This window comes from Cetorhinus maximus, chromosome 13 (assembly GCF_964194155.1).
Source record: "Cetorhinus maximus chromosome 13, sCetMax3.hap1.1, whole genome shotgun sequence".
Lineage (NCBI taxonomy): Eukaryota > Metazoa > Chordata > Chondrichthyes > Lamniformes > Cetorhinidae > Cetorhinus > Cetorhinus maximus.
This window is the reverse complement of record NC_135891.1, coordinates 8,421,641-8,442,838: the sequence shown is the minus strand read 5'-3', so window position 1 is coordinate 8,442,838 and position 21,198 is coordinate 8,421,641. Positions and strand designations below refer to the sequence as shown.

Sequence of the window (21,198 nt, the reverse complement as noted above, 5' to 3'; positions counted from 1 at the left end):
ATACGGTGCCACATAATAGATGATTGCACAAGATAAGAGCTCATGCTTTTGGGGGTAATGTATTAGCATGGATTGAGGATTGGTTAACACACAGAAGACAGAGTCGGGATTAATTGGTCTTTTTCAGGTTGGAAAGATGTAACTGGTGGAGTGCCACAATGATCAGTCCTAGGGCATCAATTATTTACTATCTATATTCATGATTTGGAGGACGGGGCAGAGTGTAATGTATCCAAATTTGCTGATGATACAAAAATAGGTGGGAGGGCATGTTGTGATAAGGACATAACAAATCTGCAAGGGGATATAGACAGGTTGAATAAGTGGGCAAAAACTTGGCAGATGGAGTTTAATGTAGGACAATGTGTGGTCATGCACTTCAGTAGGAAGAATCAGAAGGCAGATTATTATTTAAATGGAGAGAGACTCCAAAAAAAGTGCAGCACAGAGGGATCTGGGTGTTCTTGTGCATGAAACACAAAAAGTTAGCATGCAGGTGCAGCAAGTAATTAAAAAGGCAAATGGAATTTTGGCCTGTATCGCTCAGGGGCAGAGGGTTGTGGAAGTTAGATCACAGAGTTTTTAAAGAGGAGGTAGATAGATTTTTGAAATATCGGGGTGTTGAGGGCTGTGAGGAGCTGGGACGTTGAAGCCTGGGGCAGATCAGCCATGATCTTATTGAATGGCGGGGCAGGCTTGAGGGGCTCAATGGCCTCCTCCTGCTCCTATTTCTTATGTTCTTATGAGTGAAGGCAGTTGCATTGTTAAATGTGCTGCTGCCTCCATGACCTGAGTATGTGCGATTATAGGTCCTGCCCCCGTTCCCCTCCCAGAGAAATTGGTGGGTCCTGGATATGGGGGTGGGGCTTCAGATTCAGGGCTCTGGTGTCTTTTTGGCTAAGGAGTGGAGCCCTTCCATCTCCGCTAAAATCGGAGCCTGAGAAGTTGCTTTCCCCTGGCTGGGAAACCTAGAACAAGGGGGCACAGTTTCAGGATAAAGGGCTGATCATTCAGTACTGAGATGAGGAGGTATTTCTTCACTCAAAGGGTTGTGAATCTTTGTAATTGTCTACCCCAGAGAGTTGTGGATGCTCTATTGACGAGTACGTTTAATGCTGAGACCGACACGTTTTTAATCACCCTGAGAATCAAGACATTTAGGGAGCGGCCAGGAAAGTGGAGTTGAGGCAGATGATCAGCCAAGATCGTTTTGAATGGTGCAGCTTTGAGGGAATTATGGTTTACGCCTGCTCTTATAAAAATAAGTCTAAATAACACGGCACCCCCACTTGATGTCCCACTCCACACATTGTGGGCTATTATATTCATAAACCAATGAATACGCAGTCACCAAAAAAAATCTACAATACAAAACATTCGAGTAGACTGCCTGCAGTCAGGCCTGACTTCAAATGGATAAAAAATCTAATTGTCCCACAAATTTCTTGAGACCCCAGTTTGGAGAATTTGACTTCATCCTGTTTGCTGTTGGTGGTTATTGAACCATAAATATTATTTCAGTTATGAGACCTACCAGGAGACATCGGATTGGCTGCTATCGAGGACTAAATACCGACCAAAGGTGGCAATAATCTGTGGCTCCGGACTCGGGATACTCGTCGAGGCGCTAGCGAACCAGGAGATCTTTAAATACACCGATGTTCCCAACTTCCCACAAAGCACAGGTATGGAACGTAGCTTACCGAGGACCAATTAGAGCTATTCAAAACCTCGAAGCAGTTTAATACGTAAATAAGGAGGAACTGTTTGCCATCGCAGGAGGATCGGTAACAAAGGGACACTTGATTTAAGATAACTGGCAAATGAACCAGGGGCGAGATGAGGGGGAAAAAAACATTATATGCAGCAAACTGTTATGATCTGGAATGCCCTGCTTGAAATGGTGGTGGAAACAGATTCATCCTTAACATTCATAAAGAAATTGGGCATATACCTGAGAAGGAAAACATTGCATGGCTACAGGGAAAGAGCCAGTGGAATGGGACTAATTGGGTGGCTCTTTCAAAGAGCCAGCACGGGCACAATGGGCCGAATAGCCGCCTTCAGTACTGTACAATTCTGTTATTTTATGATTTATTCTGAGTAATTACTATTAATATAAAATATTAGTCAGAATTACAGGTAATTCACTTTTAGAATCACAGAATGGTTACAGCACAGAAGGAGGCCATTCTGACTATTGTACCCATGGTGGCTCCTTTCAAGAGCAAATCAGTTCATCTTGCCCTTTCCCTGTAACCCTGCAATTGTTTTTCTATTCAGGTGGCTACCCAATTCCCTTTTCAAAGCCGCGATTGAACCTACCTCCACCGCACTCGCAGGCAGTCCAGGTCCTAACCACTTGCTGTGTAAAAAATGCTTTTCCTCACATCGCCTTTTGGTTCTTTTGCCATTCATCTTTATATTTCCAACTAAACGGTTCAGGGAGGATTGGTGAGCCACAATCTTAAATTGTATAAGATCAGATCTAGGTTGTATGTCACTGAATTTCCTCAGATGAGAGCTGGAACTGTTTCTGATTGGAGTAGAGATCCTCTTGTGCAAAAGGTAGGCACTGCATGACATTGATCAGGGGCTGAGTGTTCCCCTGGACTAGTTTCGCTTGCCTAAGAGGCAGGGAAGGTGGGGTTGGTCATGCTTTTCCCAGATTTTTATCCCCCAAAATTTGAGGTGTGTAGACATTGTGAAGCACATCTTTGCAATTGAATGGGAACAGGATAGATGTCTGTCATTATTCTCCCAATTATTTCACCTCTCCTTCCAAGAAAGTGACAGCTCACTTCATTGGAGCCAGTCCCATACTCAAATGGTCATGTGTAGGCACTTCCAAGAACACAAGAAATGGGAACAGGAGTAGACAATACAGCCCATTTAGCCTGCTCCACCATTCAATACGATTGTGACTGATCTTGGGCTTAAATTCACTTTCCTGCCTGCTCCGCATATTTTTTTTATTCATTCATGGGATGTGGGCATCACCAGCTATGATTCTGGTTCAGAGGGCATTGGAGAATCAACCACATTGCTATGGGTTTGGAATCAAATGTAGGCAAGACCAAGTGAGATTTCCTTCCCTAAAGGGCATTAGTGGACCAGGTGGGTTTTTAGGCCAATCATTTCATGGTTATCATTACACTTTTCTTTAATTCCCAGATTTTTTATTGAATTCAAATTCTACCATGGATGGGAATCAAACCCAGATCCCCGGAGTATTGCCCTGGGTCTCTGGATTACCAGCCCAGTGACTATACCACTACGCCACCATCTTCCCCTGATTCCCTCACAGACCAAAAATTTGTCTGTCCCAGCCTTGAATGCATCACTCTAGGGTAGAGAATCCCAAATATTCACAACCCCTTAAGTGAAGTAATTCCTCCTCATCTCAGTCCTAAATGGTCGGTCCCTTAACCTGAGACTGTGCCCCCGTGTTTTAGATTCCCCGACCAGCGGTAACAATCTCTCAGTATCCACTCTATCAAGCCCCTTCAGAATCTTGTAGGTTTCAATGAGATCGCCTCTCAATCTTCTAAACTTCTGAGAAAATAGGCCCAATTTACTCAGCCTCTCATCATGGACAACCCCCTCATCCCAGGGACCAATCTAGTGAACCTTCACTGTACTGCCTCCAATTCAAGCATATCCTTCTTTAAATATGGAGACCAAAAAGTAGCACAGTGCTCCAGATGCAATCTCAGCAAAACATTGTACAATTATAGCCAGACATCTTTATTCTTGTACTCCAGTCCCCTTGCAATAAAGGCCAAAATGCCATTTTCCTTCCTAATTGCTTGCTGCACCTACATGCTGACTTTCTGCAATCGTTGTAAGAGTACACTCAAGGTCTGTCACAAAATAGCAGTCAGGAGTGTCAGCCTTGGTCAATCTTTCCCTTCACCAGCACAATGATGGGCTATTTAGTGATCCAGCTAAAATTAGTTAATTTATCACAGGTTAGGGATTGAACCTAAAACTTTGGTGTGCTGTTTGATGCAATACGTTTAATTATTAAGCCTCTAAAAGGGCGTGTGGGCAGAGAAGTTTATGTTCTGACCACTGGGACATATGTTTGGAAGCAGTAGTTAGTCTAGACTAAATCGCCAGTTTTGGAACTATATCAACGTTCCTTCACTGTCGCTGGATCAAAATCCTGGACCTCCCTTCCGAACAGCCTGTGGTACATGCGGCTCACCACCTTTTTTAACAGTTTATCAACTTGTCCTGCCACTTTCAAAGATTTCATAGGGGTCTATAAAATACTAAACAGTGCTGAAAAATGAAATGTAGAACACAGTAGGACAGGAGTGAGAAGTACAAACCTAATGAAAAGACTAAAGTGAAGAAGGTCTTTCTCAGAAGAGGAGCAACCAACATGTGGAATGGACCTCTTAAGTAGGGCAATGGGGGTAAAATCTTGAAACGATTGAAGATATATTGGATCCCAGGATGAAAGACTGTTATTTTGTTGCGAATGAATTAGGTAGGACAGAATGAATAATCTTCATCATCCATACCTATATTGTGATCTACAGTAGGTTACAAACCTACATTAACTCCCAGTCCAGCAACGTCTCATCTTTAAAATTGTCCATGGACTTGGCTCCTCCCTATTCCTGTAACTCCCTCCAGCTTTACAACCAGCTCCAAGATCTCCTCCAATTCTGGTCTCTCGGGTATCCCCGATTTTTATCAGTGCACCATTGGCGGTGAAGCCTTCAGTTGCTAACACGCCTGTTAATTTTCCTATGCTAAAGGTGCTATATAGGTTGTTGATGTAGGTTAGGAACAGTTGCTAACTTATTTTTGTATGCTGTTCATTGTCCCCTCCTCTCTATCCAGTGCAGGGACATGCTGGTCAACTGGTATTCGGAGAGCTGAAGGGGAGGGCATGCGTCTGCATGCAAGGGCGTTTCCATATGTTCGAGGGATACCCACTCGTAAAGGTAATGGTGACATTGTCTGATTCCTGATGGATAATGTATGAAATGTTTTGCTTGTAGCGGGTATCTTGTCAGGCCTTGGCAAAGAACAGCGCACCAAGCTAAGTGGCAGCTACAGCCCGGGCATTCCGGGAGGAAAAGCATAATTTTGCATTTCTCGGAAATGAGCCTCCTTGCAATCTCATCGCATGGAGTTGACAGTCACTCAAAACGTTAGCCAAAGCAATTTCTGTAGCATCCCTTTACAACCTCAAGACATCCTAAAGGGCTGTACAACCAAGGAAGTACTTTTAAATTGTTGTTGTTGTTGTAACCTAAGAAATGCAGCAGCCATATGTGCACAGTAAGCTCCCACAAACAGCAGTTGATGATGGCCAGAAAGTCTGTGTTTAGTAATGGTGATTGAGGATAAAACTTAAATACGGCATTTGTATGACAAACTATCTGGCCACTGGACTAGTAATCCAAAGGTCCAGGCTAATATTCTGGGGACAAGTGTTCAAATCCCACCAGAGTAGCTGGTGGAGTTTGAATCCAATTAATAATCTGGAATTGAAGAGCTTGTCTCAGTAATGGTGACCATGAAACCATTGTCAATTGTCATTAAAAACTCCTCTGGTTCACTAATGCCCTTTTAGGGAAGGAAATCTGACATCTTCACCTGGTCTGGCCTACATGTGACTTCTGACCCACAGCAATGTGGTTGACTCTTAACTGCCCCCTGAAATGGGCTAGCAAGCCACTCAGTTCAAGGGCAATTAGGGATGGGCGACAAATGCTGGCCTTGTTCAACAACGCCCACATCCCAGAAAAGAAAAAACACAAAAAGGCACGTAATGCATTCCTTTTCTGAGCTGTCAGGCTGAAGGCACAGATAGCCAACCACACTAAGATTGTATAACAACAACAACAAATTGGATTTACATAGCACCCTTAACCTAATAAATCGTCCCAAGGCGCTTCACAGGAGCAATTATCAAACAAAATTTTGAGACGAAGCCCCATAAGGAGATTTTAGATCCGGTGCCAGAAGCTTGGCCGAGGGGAGAGATTTTAAGAAGCATATTTAAAGGAGGAGAGAGATGTTGAGAGGTGGGGAGGTTTGATGGCGGAATTTCAGAGCTTCCAGTCTCGACAGCTGAAGACACAGCCTCCAGTGAAGGAGAAATGAAATTCAGGAATAGACACGGGGCTAGAGTTGGAGAACTGCAGAAATCTCATTGGGTGGATGGGCTGGAGGAGATTTCGAGGAGAAAACGATTGCACAAAGTGACTTCAATGAAGATAATTCCAGCAGTGAATTTGGCTGATCAATGGCCAACATATTGGTAATGGGGTTTTAAGGATGTTCCAAGATTATTACATTATGGGCAGGATTTTATGTCCTGCGGGCACGTACCCAACCCGATCAGTTGTAAAATAGCACCTGATTGTGCTTTTTGTGATGGCCATTTTCAAATATTTTGTAATATTCTTCCAGATATTTTATGAATAAAGTATATTTTTCAAAAAAAAATAGCGTGCGCTAACGTCGGCTGGGTGTCCCGACATCATCGTGCGCACACGCGCGATATTTCGTTCGGCCAGCGTGCGCAAGAGTCGGCAGCACACCTGCCAATGTTTAAAAGGACTATTAAGGCCATTAAAGTATTAATTAACAGCGTTTTTTTTCACTGCCCGTCCAACCTTACAGTTAGCGGGCGGGCGAATCGGCCAGGCGGCCTTTGCATTTTTCAGGAAACCTTATCCAAGGGCGAGATGAGGTTTCCGCAATTAAATTTTTAAAAAACGTTTGGGCAGATTTTTCATCGTGCATATGTTTAGGTGAGCGAGTCCGATGTGTGGGCGTTTTCTTCTGCATTTATAAATCTTGGTTTGATAGTTTTGAATTCTTCAGCTCCCTGAGGCAGCTCTCTGCTTTCAGGGAGCTTTCATTGCGCGCTCCTCCATGCCCGCGCCGGCTTCAGCGCTTTCCCTCCTCCGGTCCCCTACCCCGGTAGCGCCGAGCCTTTCAGCACGCATTTCATGCCGTTAATTGGCCAGCCAGTGTGAAATCGCAGTCGGGGGGAGGGCCAATCGCAGATGGCGGGCCATTTCCTGGCCGCTCCTCGGCCCGCCTGCCCAACGACCTCAAAATCCAGCCCTACGTTTAGCTCTGATCTACTGGCTTGCCTTAAATGCCTAACTGGCGAGAATAGGAACAAATCAGCGAATGATAAATAATAAAAGATGCAAACTCTGCAGCTGACATCCTCTCAGTAACCACATTGGCTGAGGCGGGGCATCTCACTGTGTGTCCATTAGTTGCTCATGCACATTTGGGGATTAAAAAATTTTGCTCGCAAAGTTTTTCTTGATGTGCGATATGCTAATGAGACATGGAGGGAAACCGGGCATCTGGGACCTCCTTGTATATTTAAATATAGAAAAGGTAAATCCAAGTTACATTTAAAATTAAACCTCAACAGTATCTGTATGATACAGAGGATTTAGGGTGTTAATTTATGAGAACAAGTTGCATAAACTTGGTTTGTATTCCCTTGAGAATAGAAGTTAGTGGGTTGAACTGATTTGCGGTATCTAAAACGTTAAAAGGATTTGATGGGACAGATATAGGGAAAGTATCAAATGGGGAAATTAAGAACAAGGGAGTATAATCTTAAAATGTTAGCTAGGCTGTTCAGGAGGAAAATCAGGAAGATCTATTTTACACAAAGCGCAATGGAAATCTGGAACTCTCTGCCCCAAAAGTCTATGGATTTTTTTTTTATTATTCGCACATGGGATGTGGGCGTCACTGGCTAGGCCAACATTTATTGCCTATCCTTAATTGGCCTTGAGAATGTGGTGGTGAGCTGCCTTCTTGAACTACAGCAGTCCATGTGGTGTAGGTACACCCACAGTGCTGTTAGGAAGGGAGTTCCAGGATTTTCACCCAATGACAGTGAAGGAACGGCTGATATATTTCCAAATCAGGATGGTGAGTGGCTTGGAGGGGAACTTCCAAGTACTGGAGGACTATTGGAAATTTCAAGACTGCGATTGATAAGTTTTTGGTGGGTAAAGGTATCAAGTGATATATGGCAAAAAGGCAGGTAAATGGGGTTAAACCATGATTTAATTGGTTTGAGGGACTCCAGGGGTTGAAAGGCCTCCACTATTCCTAGCAGGACAGGGTTTTTGCATGTTAAAACGACTGAGAGGCAAATTTAAAACTGATAACAGGAAGCTCTTCACCCAAAAAGTGTTTGAGACGTGTTTCTGCATAGGATGGTGAAGCAAAAATACCCTGGAATTGTTTAGGAAACCATTGGATACAGTGATGAATGTGCAATAGGATAAAATGGAATTCACACACAACCAACGCATCAGAATATCTTTGGGACAATGATTGTAATTTACCACCCATGCATTTTACATAATCACAATGTGAGGTAGGGTGAGCCAAAAGGTTTTCTTGGCCGTTGAAAATAGTAGGAGAGCAGGTAAGAAGAGAAAAGAAGCGTTGATTACTTGATGCCAATCGTAAGCTTTACAAGTTTGTAGAATGTTGGTTTTGGACTTGGTGGAAGATGGCAATCACATTCGATGATTTTTCTTCTGATCACTTCCAAACACCAGCACCTTAGCATTCTTGAAAGAGATCCTCGTGAGTCTGTTATTTTTCCAGAAGTACTCGATGGTGACTGAAATGGTTGCACGTCATCGGGCGTTGAGTATGAGGGCCAGCGATGGTCTCTCCATACAATATTAAATTGTGTTTTCTCTCCCTGTTTTTCAAGGTGACTTTCCCTGTCCGGGTATTCCACTTGTTGGGCGTTGAAGTCCTGATTGTGACCAATGCCGCAGGATCAATTGCTGATGGTTACAGCCCAGGAGACATCATGATCATTAAGGATCACATTAACCTGCCAGGTCTCGCTGGGCAGCATCCTCTCCGTGGACCCAATGATGAACGGTACATAGCCGCGCAGGTTTTATGTAGTTGAAGCTTTTATACTTTTCCCCCTGCTCCTTTTCAATTTTTTTTCTTTCGCATAGACTTACACAGAATGTACTGAACAAAAACTGGTGTTTCAGTCCAACAGGCTTTCGCTTATGCTTGACAGGAGCCTCCTCCCGCACCACTTCACTCAACTCAATCCAGAACATCCTTCAATTCCTTTCTACCTCGTGGGCTTATCTATCTCCATCTCTGTCTTAAAGGGAGTAGCAAGTTCCATATTCTAACCATTCTCTGGGTAAATAAGTTTCTCCTGAATTCCCTATTGGATTTATTAGTGACTATCTTTATATTTATGGCTACTAGTTCTGGTCTCCCGCACAAGTGGAAACATCTTCTCAATGTCTAGCCTATCAAACTCATTCAAAGTTTTAAAGGTCTCTTTTAGGTTACCTCACAAACGTATCTTTTCTAGAGAAAAGTGTCCCAGTCTGTTAAACATAGAAACTAAAATTCAACTTTGACACCGATTGGGCAAGTGTTATACACCCTGCCTGATAGTCCTTTTACCTATCACAGAATTGTTAAGATGCAGAAGGAGGCCATTCAGCCCGTCGTGTCCACTCCAGCTCTCCAAATGAGCATTATGACTCTGTGCCATTCTCCTGCCTTTTTTCCTGTAATCCTGCACATTGTTTCTATTTGATTAATCAGCTAATTCCCTCTTGAATGCCTTGATTGAACCTGCCTTCATCACACTTCCAGGCAGTACTTCCCAGGCCCGAACCATTCGTTGTTGTATGAAAAGATTTCTCACATCGCATTTGCTTCTTTTGCAAATCACTTTAAACCTGTGCCCTCTCATTCTCCATCCTATGATGAGCGGGAACAGTTTCTCCCTATCTACCCTGTCCAGCCCCCCTCATGATTTTGAACGCCTCTATCAAATCTCCAATTAGCCTTCTCCTCTCCAAGAAGAACAGTCCCAGCTTCCTACCACCTTTAACGATCTATGTACATATACACCCAGGTCCCTCTGCTCCTGTACACCCTTAAGCCTGGTACCCTTTATTTTATATTGTCTTTCCATGCTCTTCCTATCAAAATGAATCACCTCACAGTTCTCTGCATTGAATTCATCTGCCACCTATCTGCCCACTCTACCAATTTGTCTGTGTCCTTTTCAAGTTCTACACTGTCCTTCTCACAGTTTACAACATTTCCAAGTTTCATATCATCTGCAAACTTTGAAATTGTCCCCTGCACACCAAATTCTGGATCATTAATACATACCAGGAAAAGCAAGGGTCCCAGTTCCGACCCCGGGGAACTCCACTACAAACCTTCCTCCAGCCCGAAAAATATCCATTAACCAATTTTGTATCCCTGTTGCCACTGTCCCTTTCATTCCATGAGCTATAACTTTTCTCACAAGTCTGTTGTGCGGTACTGTGTCAAATGCTTTTTCAAAGTCCATGGGTTGAATTTTCCACCCGTTGGGGGGAAAGTTGAATGGCGGGCGCGTACAGGCGCGTTTCCGATCAACCCCCCTGATTGGGGGCGCAGCGCCATTTTACGTGGGCGGGCCAATTAAGGCCCGCCCAGCGTGACGTCCGCACAGAAACGCTATGCGCTCCCTGTGTGGGCGGGGGGGCGGAATCCCAAAATCGAGAGTGCACTCTTTCATGCATGCTCACAAAAGAGCGCACTCATCTCCCTGAGGCTTAGTGCAGCCTCAGGGAGATCGGCTGTAAATGCCAAAAGGATAAAAATAGAAAAATAAAACTCCCCTAATGTCCCCTCATGACAATGTCACATAAGTTGGGACATGTCCATAATTTTCACACAAACTTTATTAAAATTTTTTAAAAGCTACATGAAACCTCATCCCGCCCGTGGATGAGGTTTCATGCTTTTTCCAATTTGCGCTGGGGCTCCTGGCCTGCCCGCCAACCTTAAGGTTGGATGGGCAGGTCCTTTAATTACTTAATAGCCTCTGTCAATGGGCTCAATTGGCCATTGACAGGTCGGCGGGCGGGCAGCTGATTTCGCTGCGCCCCCGCCTACCGGAAACTTTAAATGGGGCGCGGTGATGTTGGGAGTTCCTCCCTAACGTCACCACGCATCATTTTATGCGTCAGCGAGCGGGCCCCTCCCCCGCTCGCCAATGCATAAAATCCTGCCCCATGTATGCCACATCAACAGCATTACCCTCATCAACCCTCTCTGTTACCTCTTCAAAAAACTCCAGCAAATTAGTTAAACATGATTTTCCCTTAATGTTTTTTAATTTCTAGCTTTTAACTCTTTCGAGTTATCAACAGTCACAGATTGTAACTCTTTCGAGTACATTCACAGTTCTTGGTTTCCGGGAGTGGGACATGAACCCACAACCCTCTGATTCAAAGGCAAGGGTGCTATGAACTGAGCCACAGCTGACACCTCGATGATTTTCCCTTAAGAAGTACATGCTGGCTCTCCCTAATCAACCCACATTTTTCCATGTGACTATTAATTCTATCCTGAATAATTGCATCTAGAAGCTTCCCCACCAACCAAGTTAAACTGGTCTGTAATTGCAGAGATTATCCTTACAACCTTTTTTGAACACGGGCACAATGTTTGCAAATCTCCAGTCCTCCGGCACCTCCCTTGAGTCTAGGGAAGACTGAAAGATTATGGCCAGTGCCCCTGCAATTTCCACTCTCTCTTCCTTCAGTATCCTTGGATGCATCTCATCCGGTCCAAGTGTCTTGTCAACTTTAATTACCAACAATTTATCCAATACCTCCTCCTTATCAATTCTAGTGACAGACCATGGCCTGTGTAGTATCTGCTTCCTTGGTAAAGAAAGGTGCAAAGTATTCATCTAATACCTCAGCCATGCCCCTTGCCTCCATGTGTGAATCCCCTCTTTGGTCCCTAATTGGCCCTACTCCTCCATTTACCACCCTTTTACTAATCATGTGCCTATAGAAGTTCCAGTCTATCCGGCCCTGCTCCGGTCTTGCCCCATTGAAGTTGGCTCTCCTCCAGTTAACTATTCTTACTCTGGATTACCCATTGACCTTTTCTCCTGTCATCCTAAACCTTATAACACAATGATCGCTGTATCCTAAATGTTCCCTCACTGGCACTTGATCTACTTGGCGGTCCTCATTTCCAAGAACCAGGTCCAGCAGGGCCTCCTTTCTTGTTGGTTTGGACACATACTGCTGTAGAAAACTCTCCTGAACACGCTCTAGGAACTCTTTCCCCTCTCTACCCTTTACACTGCCACTATCCCAGTCTACATTCAGGTAATTAAAGTCCCCCCCCCCCCCATTTTATCTACTCTATGGGAAGGATTTTGCCCTTGGCAGGGGCAGGCGGGCGTGGTGGGGAAGCTGATCAGCACCTGCGATCGGCTCCACACCACGATTTCACACTGGCGGGCCAATTAAGGCCCGCCCTGCGTGGATCACGAGCGGCAGTACTGAGCGCTGAACACTGCCTGTGCGGGCGGGGGGAGGAGAGGGAGCGGGCCTAGTGCGCAGTTCACACATGTGCAAGAAAGAGCGCTCCATTCTCCCTGAGGCATGGAGCTGCCTCAGGGAGACGGAAGCGCTTTTTTAAAAAAAAATTAATGAAGACAGTAAAAATTTAATAAAACATGTCCCCTCACGTGACTCTGTCACATGAGATGGGTCATGTTTTTAATTCCAAAATAAAGCTTTATATTTAATGTTTATTTGCTTTAGGAAGCCACATCCCGCTCATGGATGAGGTTTCCTAAAAAATGTAAAGGCCGCTTGGCCTTTTCGCCTTCCCACCATCTGAAAGGTTGGACGGGCAGCGTGGATTTGAATTTAATTAGATTGTTACTGGCCTTAATGGGCCTTTTAATTATTGGCGGGCGTGCAGCCGACTCCAGCGCGTGTCCTCCGAATGAAATAACGCACAGGTGCGCGATGATGTCGGGACGCATGCCCGACATTATCATGTGTCATTTTACACTCGGGTGTGCCTGGCGCACGCCCACACGCCCAGCGTAACATTCTGCCCTATAATGTTTGTACCTCTCTGTAATTCCCCTGCAGATTTATTCCTCTTTATCCTTCCCACTAGTTGGCGGCCTATAGACAATACAAAGCAATGTGATTGCACCCTCTTTTGTTCCTTAGCTGTAGCCAAGTTGATTCTGTCCTTGAACACTCTGGGACATCCTCTTTCTCCAGCACTGCAATGCTATCCTTAACCATTACCGCCACCCCTTCTCCTTTTCTTCTGCCCTATTTTTCCTGAACACCTTGTACCCAGGAATATTTAACACCCAGTCCTGCCCTTCCTTGAGCCACATCTCTGTTATGATGCACATCCACATGGCAATCTGTACCTGTAACTCACCAATCTTATTTACTATACTCCATTCATTCACATACATGCAGATTAACCCTGATTTAGACTTCATTACTTTCTGCCTTAGTCCGATTCTGCCTAGTGACTACTAATCTCTATTCTATTGCCAACTGTCTCTCCCAGTATTTTGTGCACCTTGGTATTGCTCTGTAATATCCTCTCCTGGTTTCCACACACCTGTTGAGATAGCTTAAAGCCCCCCGCCCCCGACAGCAATGGTAAACGCCCCACAAGGAACTCGGTCCCGGTTCTGTTCAGATGCAACACGTGCAGCTTGTACAGGTGCCATCTCCCCCAGAGCCAGTCCCAGGCTGGAATTTTCCAGCCCCACCAATGGCAGGTTCCCCCAGGGTGAGGTCAGCGAGCGATTGAAATCTCCGTTCACATTGGCAGGACCGAAAGATCCCACCAGCATGAGGGGCTGGAATTTCCCAGTGTCCCAGGAATCTAAAGCCCTCCCTCCTGCACTATCTTTCCAGCTACACATTCATCTGGCCTTATCCTCCTATTTTGTACTCACTTGCACGTGACACTGGGAGTAATCTGGAGATTACCACCTTTATACATAGACATGCATATCTGGAGTAGGGCATTTGTTGAAGATTTACACATTGATGAAAAGAATGCCTTTTCGTTTTGCACAAGGATTTATACCTTTTCTGTACAAAACTATAGATAACTCCTTTTTACTAAACTGGTGTTTAGAAAATACCTGTTTTTAACCGATGGGCCACCCAGTGGAAATAGGTCTCCTTCATTTACTCTATCAAAATCCCTAACTGAGTGGATGGAGATTTAAGTGAGTGTAATAAAAGTTTATGATTGGGCAGACTATACTAGCCTATGAAAGGAGGCAGCTCAATAAGCTTTAGAAACACCATGCTCTGGTCTGTTGAAGCTCCATTTCACTTATCCACTGTCACTGTTATTAATGGGAACTATTATAATGGCAAACAAAGCGTTCACAGTAATGAACATCAATTAAGAATGTAGAAAGAAGGACTTCCAATAAAAATACACAAAAACACAGGCATGCAATAGATGATTGGGTAAATTAAGCAAGTTTAATAATTAGCAAAGTATAACTGGCCATTGCTCCTCTTGTCTACCGGATGCTGAGCAATATCAGCATCAGAATTTATTGTTAAAGTGCAAGAGTCTGCTCACCCAATCTTACTAAAGGAAAACCATAGTGTAGACCAAGCTTTGTGCGTTTTGAATGGATACTGTCCTTTCAGATCAGATTGTTTTTTTTTCAGAACTGCTCTGTGTGTACCCCCTACCTCAGGTCCTGATTTTCATTCTGGTTTCTGTTACACGTGATTTATGAGCTATCGGCTCAGTGCAATCCTCTGGCCAAACTGGGCAGAGAGTGCTGCAGGACAACCATTCAGATTTCCTCCCCCCTGCTTCCCCCCTCACTTTCATCTAGATGCATCCTGCCTAGATGGCCAAATAGAATTCTTTTAAATTATTAGGGAAGGTGTAGAGAAATGCTTCCTCTTGTGGGGAAGACCAAAAGTAGAAATATAAAATAGTCATTAATAAATCCAATTGGGAATGCAGGAGAAACTTCTTTACCCAGAGAGTGGCTGGAATATGGAGCTCATAACCACACAGTGTGGCTGGGACAAATAGCATAGGTGTATTTAAGGGAAAGCCAGATAAACACATAAGGGTGAAAGGAATAGACGGATACGCTGTTAGGATTAGTTGAAGGGTGGCAGGAGGTTCATGTGCAGCATAAACATCGGCATAGACTTGTTGGGTCAAATGGTCTATTTCTGTAAATAGGTATGTAAATACTATGTTTTTTTATGTATTTGTTCATGGAATATGGGTGGCACTGACTGACTGACTGGTCCTGAGAGAACATGGAATGTCACACCTGAAAGGCGTCATGGTCTTCTTCAAACAGAGACACTTGAAAGGGAGGTGGGAAAGATGCATAAGACTGAACTTTATTCTCCTGTGGTCGTGGAGACAAAAGGCCGATTTGCATGTCTCAGCAGACATCTCAAATCCATCTCCTGTTGATTTATGTCTCAGTGTGTAAATGGCCTGAGATGAAAAGAACATGGGCTCTGGGTGCAGTTCTAGGCCAGGTCTAGGCCAGCATTTGTTGTCCATGTTACAACACGTCTCCAGGTGTGGTCCCCCAATTTGGTAACTTCCCAAACAGGACCCCAGTTTTGTTACGCTCCCAGTGAGGAGGAATGAGCTGGCACCCCCTCTTTATTCAGCCCCCTGGGTTGGTCACAACAGGGCTAATTTAAAAGGGATCTCTTCCCCCGTGGATACTTTTTCCCAGTCTAAATGTATTTATTTTTTAGAAGGAGCCAATTTAACCAGGTTTTCTTGAGTAAGAAAGAAAGTCTTAAAAGGAAGAGTAAGCTTATTAGTTACTAAAACCAGAGGAAAAATAATAAAAATGTAACACACAAATGTACAGATCAGAAATGAGAAGTTGAATCCAAATAAAGGTTTTTTAAAAATGTGAATTTGTCTTTGGCTTGTCCGTGAGGCATAGATGGCGGTACCTGGCAGCTGTTAAGTTGGGTGATTCCGGTAGAGTTGACTTTGGCAGTTTCGCAGTTAGTTTGGAGACACTTGGTTCTGCAGGGCAGCTGAAAGGCTGTCCTATTTCCTTTAGCTTGTGGCATCTGCTGAGCTTTGCCTTCAGCAACAGAGAGAGAGAGGGAGCAATCTTTCACTGCAACTGTATTTTTTTTTGCAAAAATATACTTTATTCATAAAATATCTTCAACCACATTCCAAACCTTTTCAAAAACACCATTACAAAGGTACAATCAGGTTCAACTTTTACAACATGTATCACAAGGTGTATCAGTACAAACAATGAATATTACAATCATTTGCAGACATTAATTTTGAGCTGTACAGACCAAGGGGATTTAAACAGTTCCCAGTCCCTCGGTGCACTGTGGCAGAAAGGTCTTAGACAGCGACCCTTCCCCATTGCGTCTTTGCGGCAGCTGCCCCAAGCTTTAGTGCGTCCCTCAGCACGTAGTCCTGGACTTTGGAATGTGCCAGTCTGCAACACTCGGTCGGGGACAACTCTTTGCGCTGGAAGACCAACAAGTTTTGGGCAGACCAAAGAGCGTCTTTCACTGAGTTGATGATCCTCCAGCTGCAGTTGATGTTTGTCTCGGTGTGTGTCCCTGGGAACAGCCCGTAGAGCACAGAGTCCTGTGTCACAGAACTGCTCGGGATGAACCTTGACAGAAACCACTGCATCTCTCTCCAGACCTTCTTTGCAAAGGCGCAATCTACAAGGAGGTGAACAACAGTCTCTTCCCCATCACAGCCACCTCGAGGGCAACGTGCAGAGGGGGTTGAGACTCCTGGCGTTTGGAAGGATCTGACAGGGAGGGCCTTTCTCACCACCAGCCAAGCTACATCTTGGTGCTTGTTGGAAAGTTCTGGCGATGAGGCATTCTGCCAAATGACTTTGACAGTCTGCTCGGAGTACCATCCCACAGGATCCACCCTCTCCTTTTCCCTCAGGGCCTCTAAGACGTTACGTGCCGACCACTGCCTGATGGACTTGTGGTCAAAGGTGTTTCTCTGCATAAATTTTTCCACGAGGGACAGGTGGTACAGCATGGTCCAACTACTTGGAGCGTTCCGCGGCAGCGTGGCCAGACCCATCCTTCGCAACACCGGGGACAGGTAGAACCTCAGCACGTAGTGACACTTGGTGTTTGCCTACAGAGGGTCTACGCACTGCTTGATGCAGCCACACACAAAGGTGGCCATCAGTATGAGGGCGATGTTGGGCACGTTTTTTCCCCCTTTATTTAGAGGCTTGTACATCGCGTCTCTGCGGACACGATCCATTTTCGACCTCCAGGTAAAGCGGAAGATGGCTCGGGTGATCGCCACCACGCAGGAGTGTGGAATGGGCCAGACCTGCGCCACGTACAGCAACAGTGAGAGTGCCTCACACCTGATGACCAGGTTCTTACCCGCAATGGAGAGGGAGCGTCGCTCCCACATGCCCAGTTTTCTTTTCACCATAGACACTCGCTCCTTCCAGTTTCTAACGCATGCCCTGGTCCCTCCGAACCATATCCCCAGCACCTTCAGGCCGTCAGCCCTGACAGTGAAGGGGACAAAGGATCGGTCAGCCCAGTTCCAAAAGAACATGGCCTCGCTCTTCCCATGATTTACCTTGGCTCCCGAGGCCAGTTCGAACTGGTCGCAGATGTGGATCAGTCTGCGCACCGACAGCGGATCCGAGCAGAAGATGGCGACATCATCCATGTATAGGGAGGCTTTGACCTGAGTGCCTCCACTGCCTGGGATCGTCACTCCTCTTATGCCCGGATCCTTCCTGATGGACTCAGCAAAGGGTTCTATGCAACACACGAAAAGAACAGGCAAGAGAGGACAGCCCTGCCTGACTCCAGATTTAATCGGAAAGCTATCTGATTCCCACCCATTGATTGAGACTGCGCTACTGATGTTAGTGTAGAGCAGTTGGATCCAATTTTGAATTCCCTCCCCAAACCCCATTTTGGAGAGCACATCCACCATGTAGGTGTGCGATATTCTGTCAAAGGCCTTCTCCTGATCCAGGCTAATGAGGCAGGTGTCCACACCCCAGTCCTGCACATTGGCAATCGTATCCCTGAGCAATGCAAGGCTGTCAGAGATCTTCCTGCCGGGCACAGCGCAGGTCTGGTCAGGGTGAATCACCAATTCCAGAGCGGATTTGACCCGATTGGCGATGACCTTGGACAGAATCTTATAGTCCACATTCAGCAGTGAAATGGGTTGCCAATTTCTAATTTCCTCCCTTTCCCCCTTGTGCTTGTAGTTGAGGGTGATGATGCCTTTCCTCATGGATTCTGACATACTACCGGCCAGGAGCATACTCTCGTACACTCCTAGCAGGTCTGGGCCGATCAAGTCCCACAGAGCCGAATACAACTCCGCCGGCAAGCCGTCGCTTCCGGGAGTTTTACTCTTCTCAAAGGACTCAAGGGCCTTAGTCAGTTCGTCAGGAGTTAGCGCTTTGTCCAGACTCTCCTGTGTACTGTCGTCTAAGACCTCCGTGATAGAGGACAGGAAGGACTGGGAGGCCATGCTGTCTGTGGGCTTCAGGTCATACAATCCGGCATAAAAGGATTTGCTGATCCCCAAAATGTCAGACTGCGATGACTTTACTGAGCCGTCTTCTTCCTTCAGGCTGCTGATCACAGAGCTCTCTCTGTGTACCTTTTGGAAGAAGAAACGTGAGCATGTCTCATCCTGCTCCACAGAGCGGACTCTGGAACGGAAGATGATCTTGGAGGCCTCTGAGGCAAAGAGCGAGGCTTGCTGGCTCTTCACCTCTTGGAGTTCCTCCTTGACATCGACCCCCATCGACTGCAGCCGGAGCAGATTCTGCATGTTTTTCTGGAGTCGAGACATTTCCCTCTGTTCCTGGCTTGTTCTTCTGCTTGCTGTCACACACATTCACACGCCAGCGCACCACCTTTTTAACTGATTTTTCTCTGTGTATTCTGGAAGGGAAAAAAAACTAGGGCTGACACCCAGAGTCCATGTTCTTTTCATCTTAGACCATTTACATATTCTGAGATATAAAGCAACAGGAGATGGATTTTTGGGTAACTGCTAAGACGTGCAAATCAGTCTTTTGTCTCCACAGCCATGGAGAATAAATTCAGTCTCTTGCATCTTTCCTATCTCCGTTTTAAGGGAATTTGTTTGAAGAAGGTCGTGACACCTTTCAGGTGCGACATTCCTTGTCCTCTTAGGACCAATCAGTCAACTATAATTTTCCAGGAAGCGGTCATTTTACATTATCAACCATCTTTTGCTCAGTGTCTTTTAGTTGTATTTCTTTTTTTAAAAACAACACAGGTCTTTCTTAAAAAGTTCAAGTTGCCCGTAAGAAATTGGCACCTGTAGTTGCTGTCGTAACACCCATCCCTAGTTGCCCTTGAGAAGGTGGTGGTGAGCCACCATCTTGAACCGCTGCAGTCCATGAGGTGTAGGTACACCCACAGTGCTGTTAGGGAGGGAGTTCCAGGATTTTGACCCAGCGACAGTGAAGGAACGGCACTATATTTCCAAGTCAGGATGGTGAGTGGCTTGAAGAGGAACTTGCAGGTGGTGGTGTTCCCATGTATATGTTGCCCTTGTGCCTCTCGGTGGTAGAAGTTGTGGGTTTGGAGGGTGCTGTCGAAGGAAAAGACTGCATACTATATAACCTTCTAGCAGAATTGTTCTTGTACCTGTGAGAAAATCTTTGAAGTAAAGGAAGAGGGAGAATATTTAAAATATATATATATTATGATGTTCTTTTTGATAGGTTTGGACCCCGCTTTCCCTGTATGTCTGATGCATATGACCGGGCCCTCGGTAAACTGGCTCTGGGTATAAGCAGGGAGCTGGATTTCTCTAATTATACACATGAAGGCGTCTACTGCATGGTCGGAGGTCCCAGCTTTGAGACGATTGCTGAAGCACATCTTCTTCGCAAGCTCGGAGTTGATGCTGTGGGTAAGCATTTTATACCAATCAGTACACAATGTGTCTTTAGCAGCAATTAAAGAAATGATCAGGTCACCTGTTTTCAGTGTTACTTATTGGTAAAAACATCCAGGCCAGAATATTGCCGTCGGCGTTGGGGGAGGGTGCGGGCCCGACATGCCGACGTGTAAAATGATGCAAGGTGACGTCAGGTGTGCGTCCCGACGTCATCGCGCGTCATTTAGATCCTTCGTTCGGCGGGCGTGCAGCCACCTCCAGCCGAACTGTCACAGGCCTATTAAGGCCATTAGAAAACTAACTAAGCCAACTAATGGCACTGCCCGTCCAACCTTCAGGTTGGCGAAGAGGTCAAGCGGTCTTCGCGTTTTTCAGGAAACCTCATCCACAGGCGGGATGAAGTTTCCTGAAAGTTTTTTATTAAATAAATAAAAAAATGTTCCCGAAATATAAAAACATGTCCCATCTCATGTGACACTGTCACATAAGGGGACATGTTTGGATAGTTTTTTAAATGCTTTACTTAATTATTTTAATATCAACTTAATCTCCCTGAGGCAGCTCCATGCCTCGGGGAGATTGCTGCACTCTTTCACATGCATGTGCAAAAGAACGTAGGCCTCGACTCTCCCTCCTCCCCCCCACCCGCACAGGTAGCGCTGAGCGCTACAGGCCGTGCGTCACACTGGACGGGCCTTAATTGGCCCGCCCACATAATATGGCGGCGCGCAGCCAATCGTGGGTCCACACCCGCCCCCGCCCGGCATAGGTAAGTTTCTGGCCCCAGAGAATTTCCCTGCTACTATTCAAATACTGCCATGGAATCATTTATATCCATTCAACAATGGAGCGCTTCCCTCCATACTGCACCAGGGTGTGGAGTGGGACTTGAACCCACAACCTGCTTACTGAGGAATGAGAGAACTAAGAACCAAAACCAAGCTTGATATCTAAAAGGTGGCAATGAAGATGTCTGGGTGTGGGCTAAGCAACAAAACACATCACATCAGTTAGAACATCAGTGTACAGAGACAGTCAGCTCAATCCTACTCACACTCATAACGCCACCACAGCTCGTAGCCCCTTTTCATTCCCATTAACATATAAACATCTTAATTGAATTTCCTCAAACTTTGATGTGAAAAAATGTATTTTTATTACACACACTCCTAAGCTTCATTACATACAATAAATAGATTACATGCTTATCTCTCAGTCCTCCCTCTGTTTGATATTTTTTTAATTCTTTCTTTCATGGGATGTGGGCATCACAGTCAAAGCCTGCATTTATTGCCCATCCTGAATTTCCCCGGGGCAGTTAAGAGTCAACTGCATTGTTGTCTGTCTGGAGTCCCATATAGGCCAGACCAGGTAAGG

General features: G+C 45.4%; 1 protein-coding gene across 1 annotated transcript in view; it reads left to right on the top strand.

Moving 5' to 3' along the window:
- LOC144688405 (purine nucleoside phosphorylase-like) overlaps positions 1–21,198 on the top strand; it is a 29,810-nt gene that overhangs the window by 5,988 nt on the left and 2,624 nt on the right. Inside the window, exons 2-5 of the mRNA XM_078554898.1 lie at positions 1,522–1,685; positions 4,858–4,961; positions 8,741–8,916; positions 19,643–19,833. Coding sequence (XP_078411024.1) covers positions 1,522–1,685; positions 4,858–4,961; positions 8,741–8,916; positions 19,643–19,833 — 635 coding nt within the window. The remainder of the gene's footprint in view (positions 1–1,521; positions 1,686–4,857; positions 4,962–8,740; positions 8,917–19,642; positions 19,834–21,198) is intronic.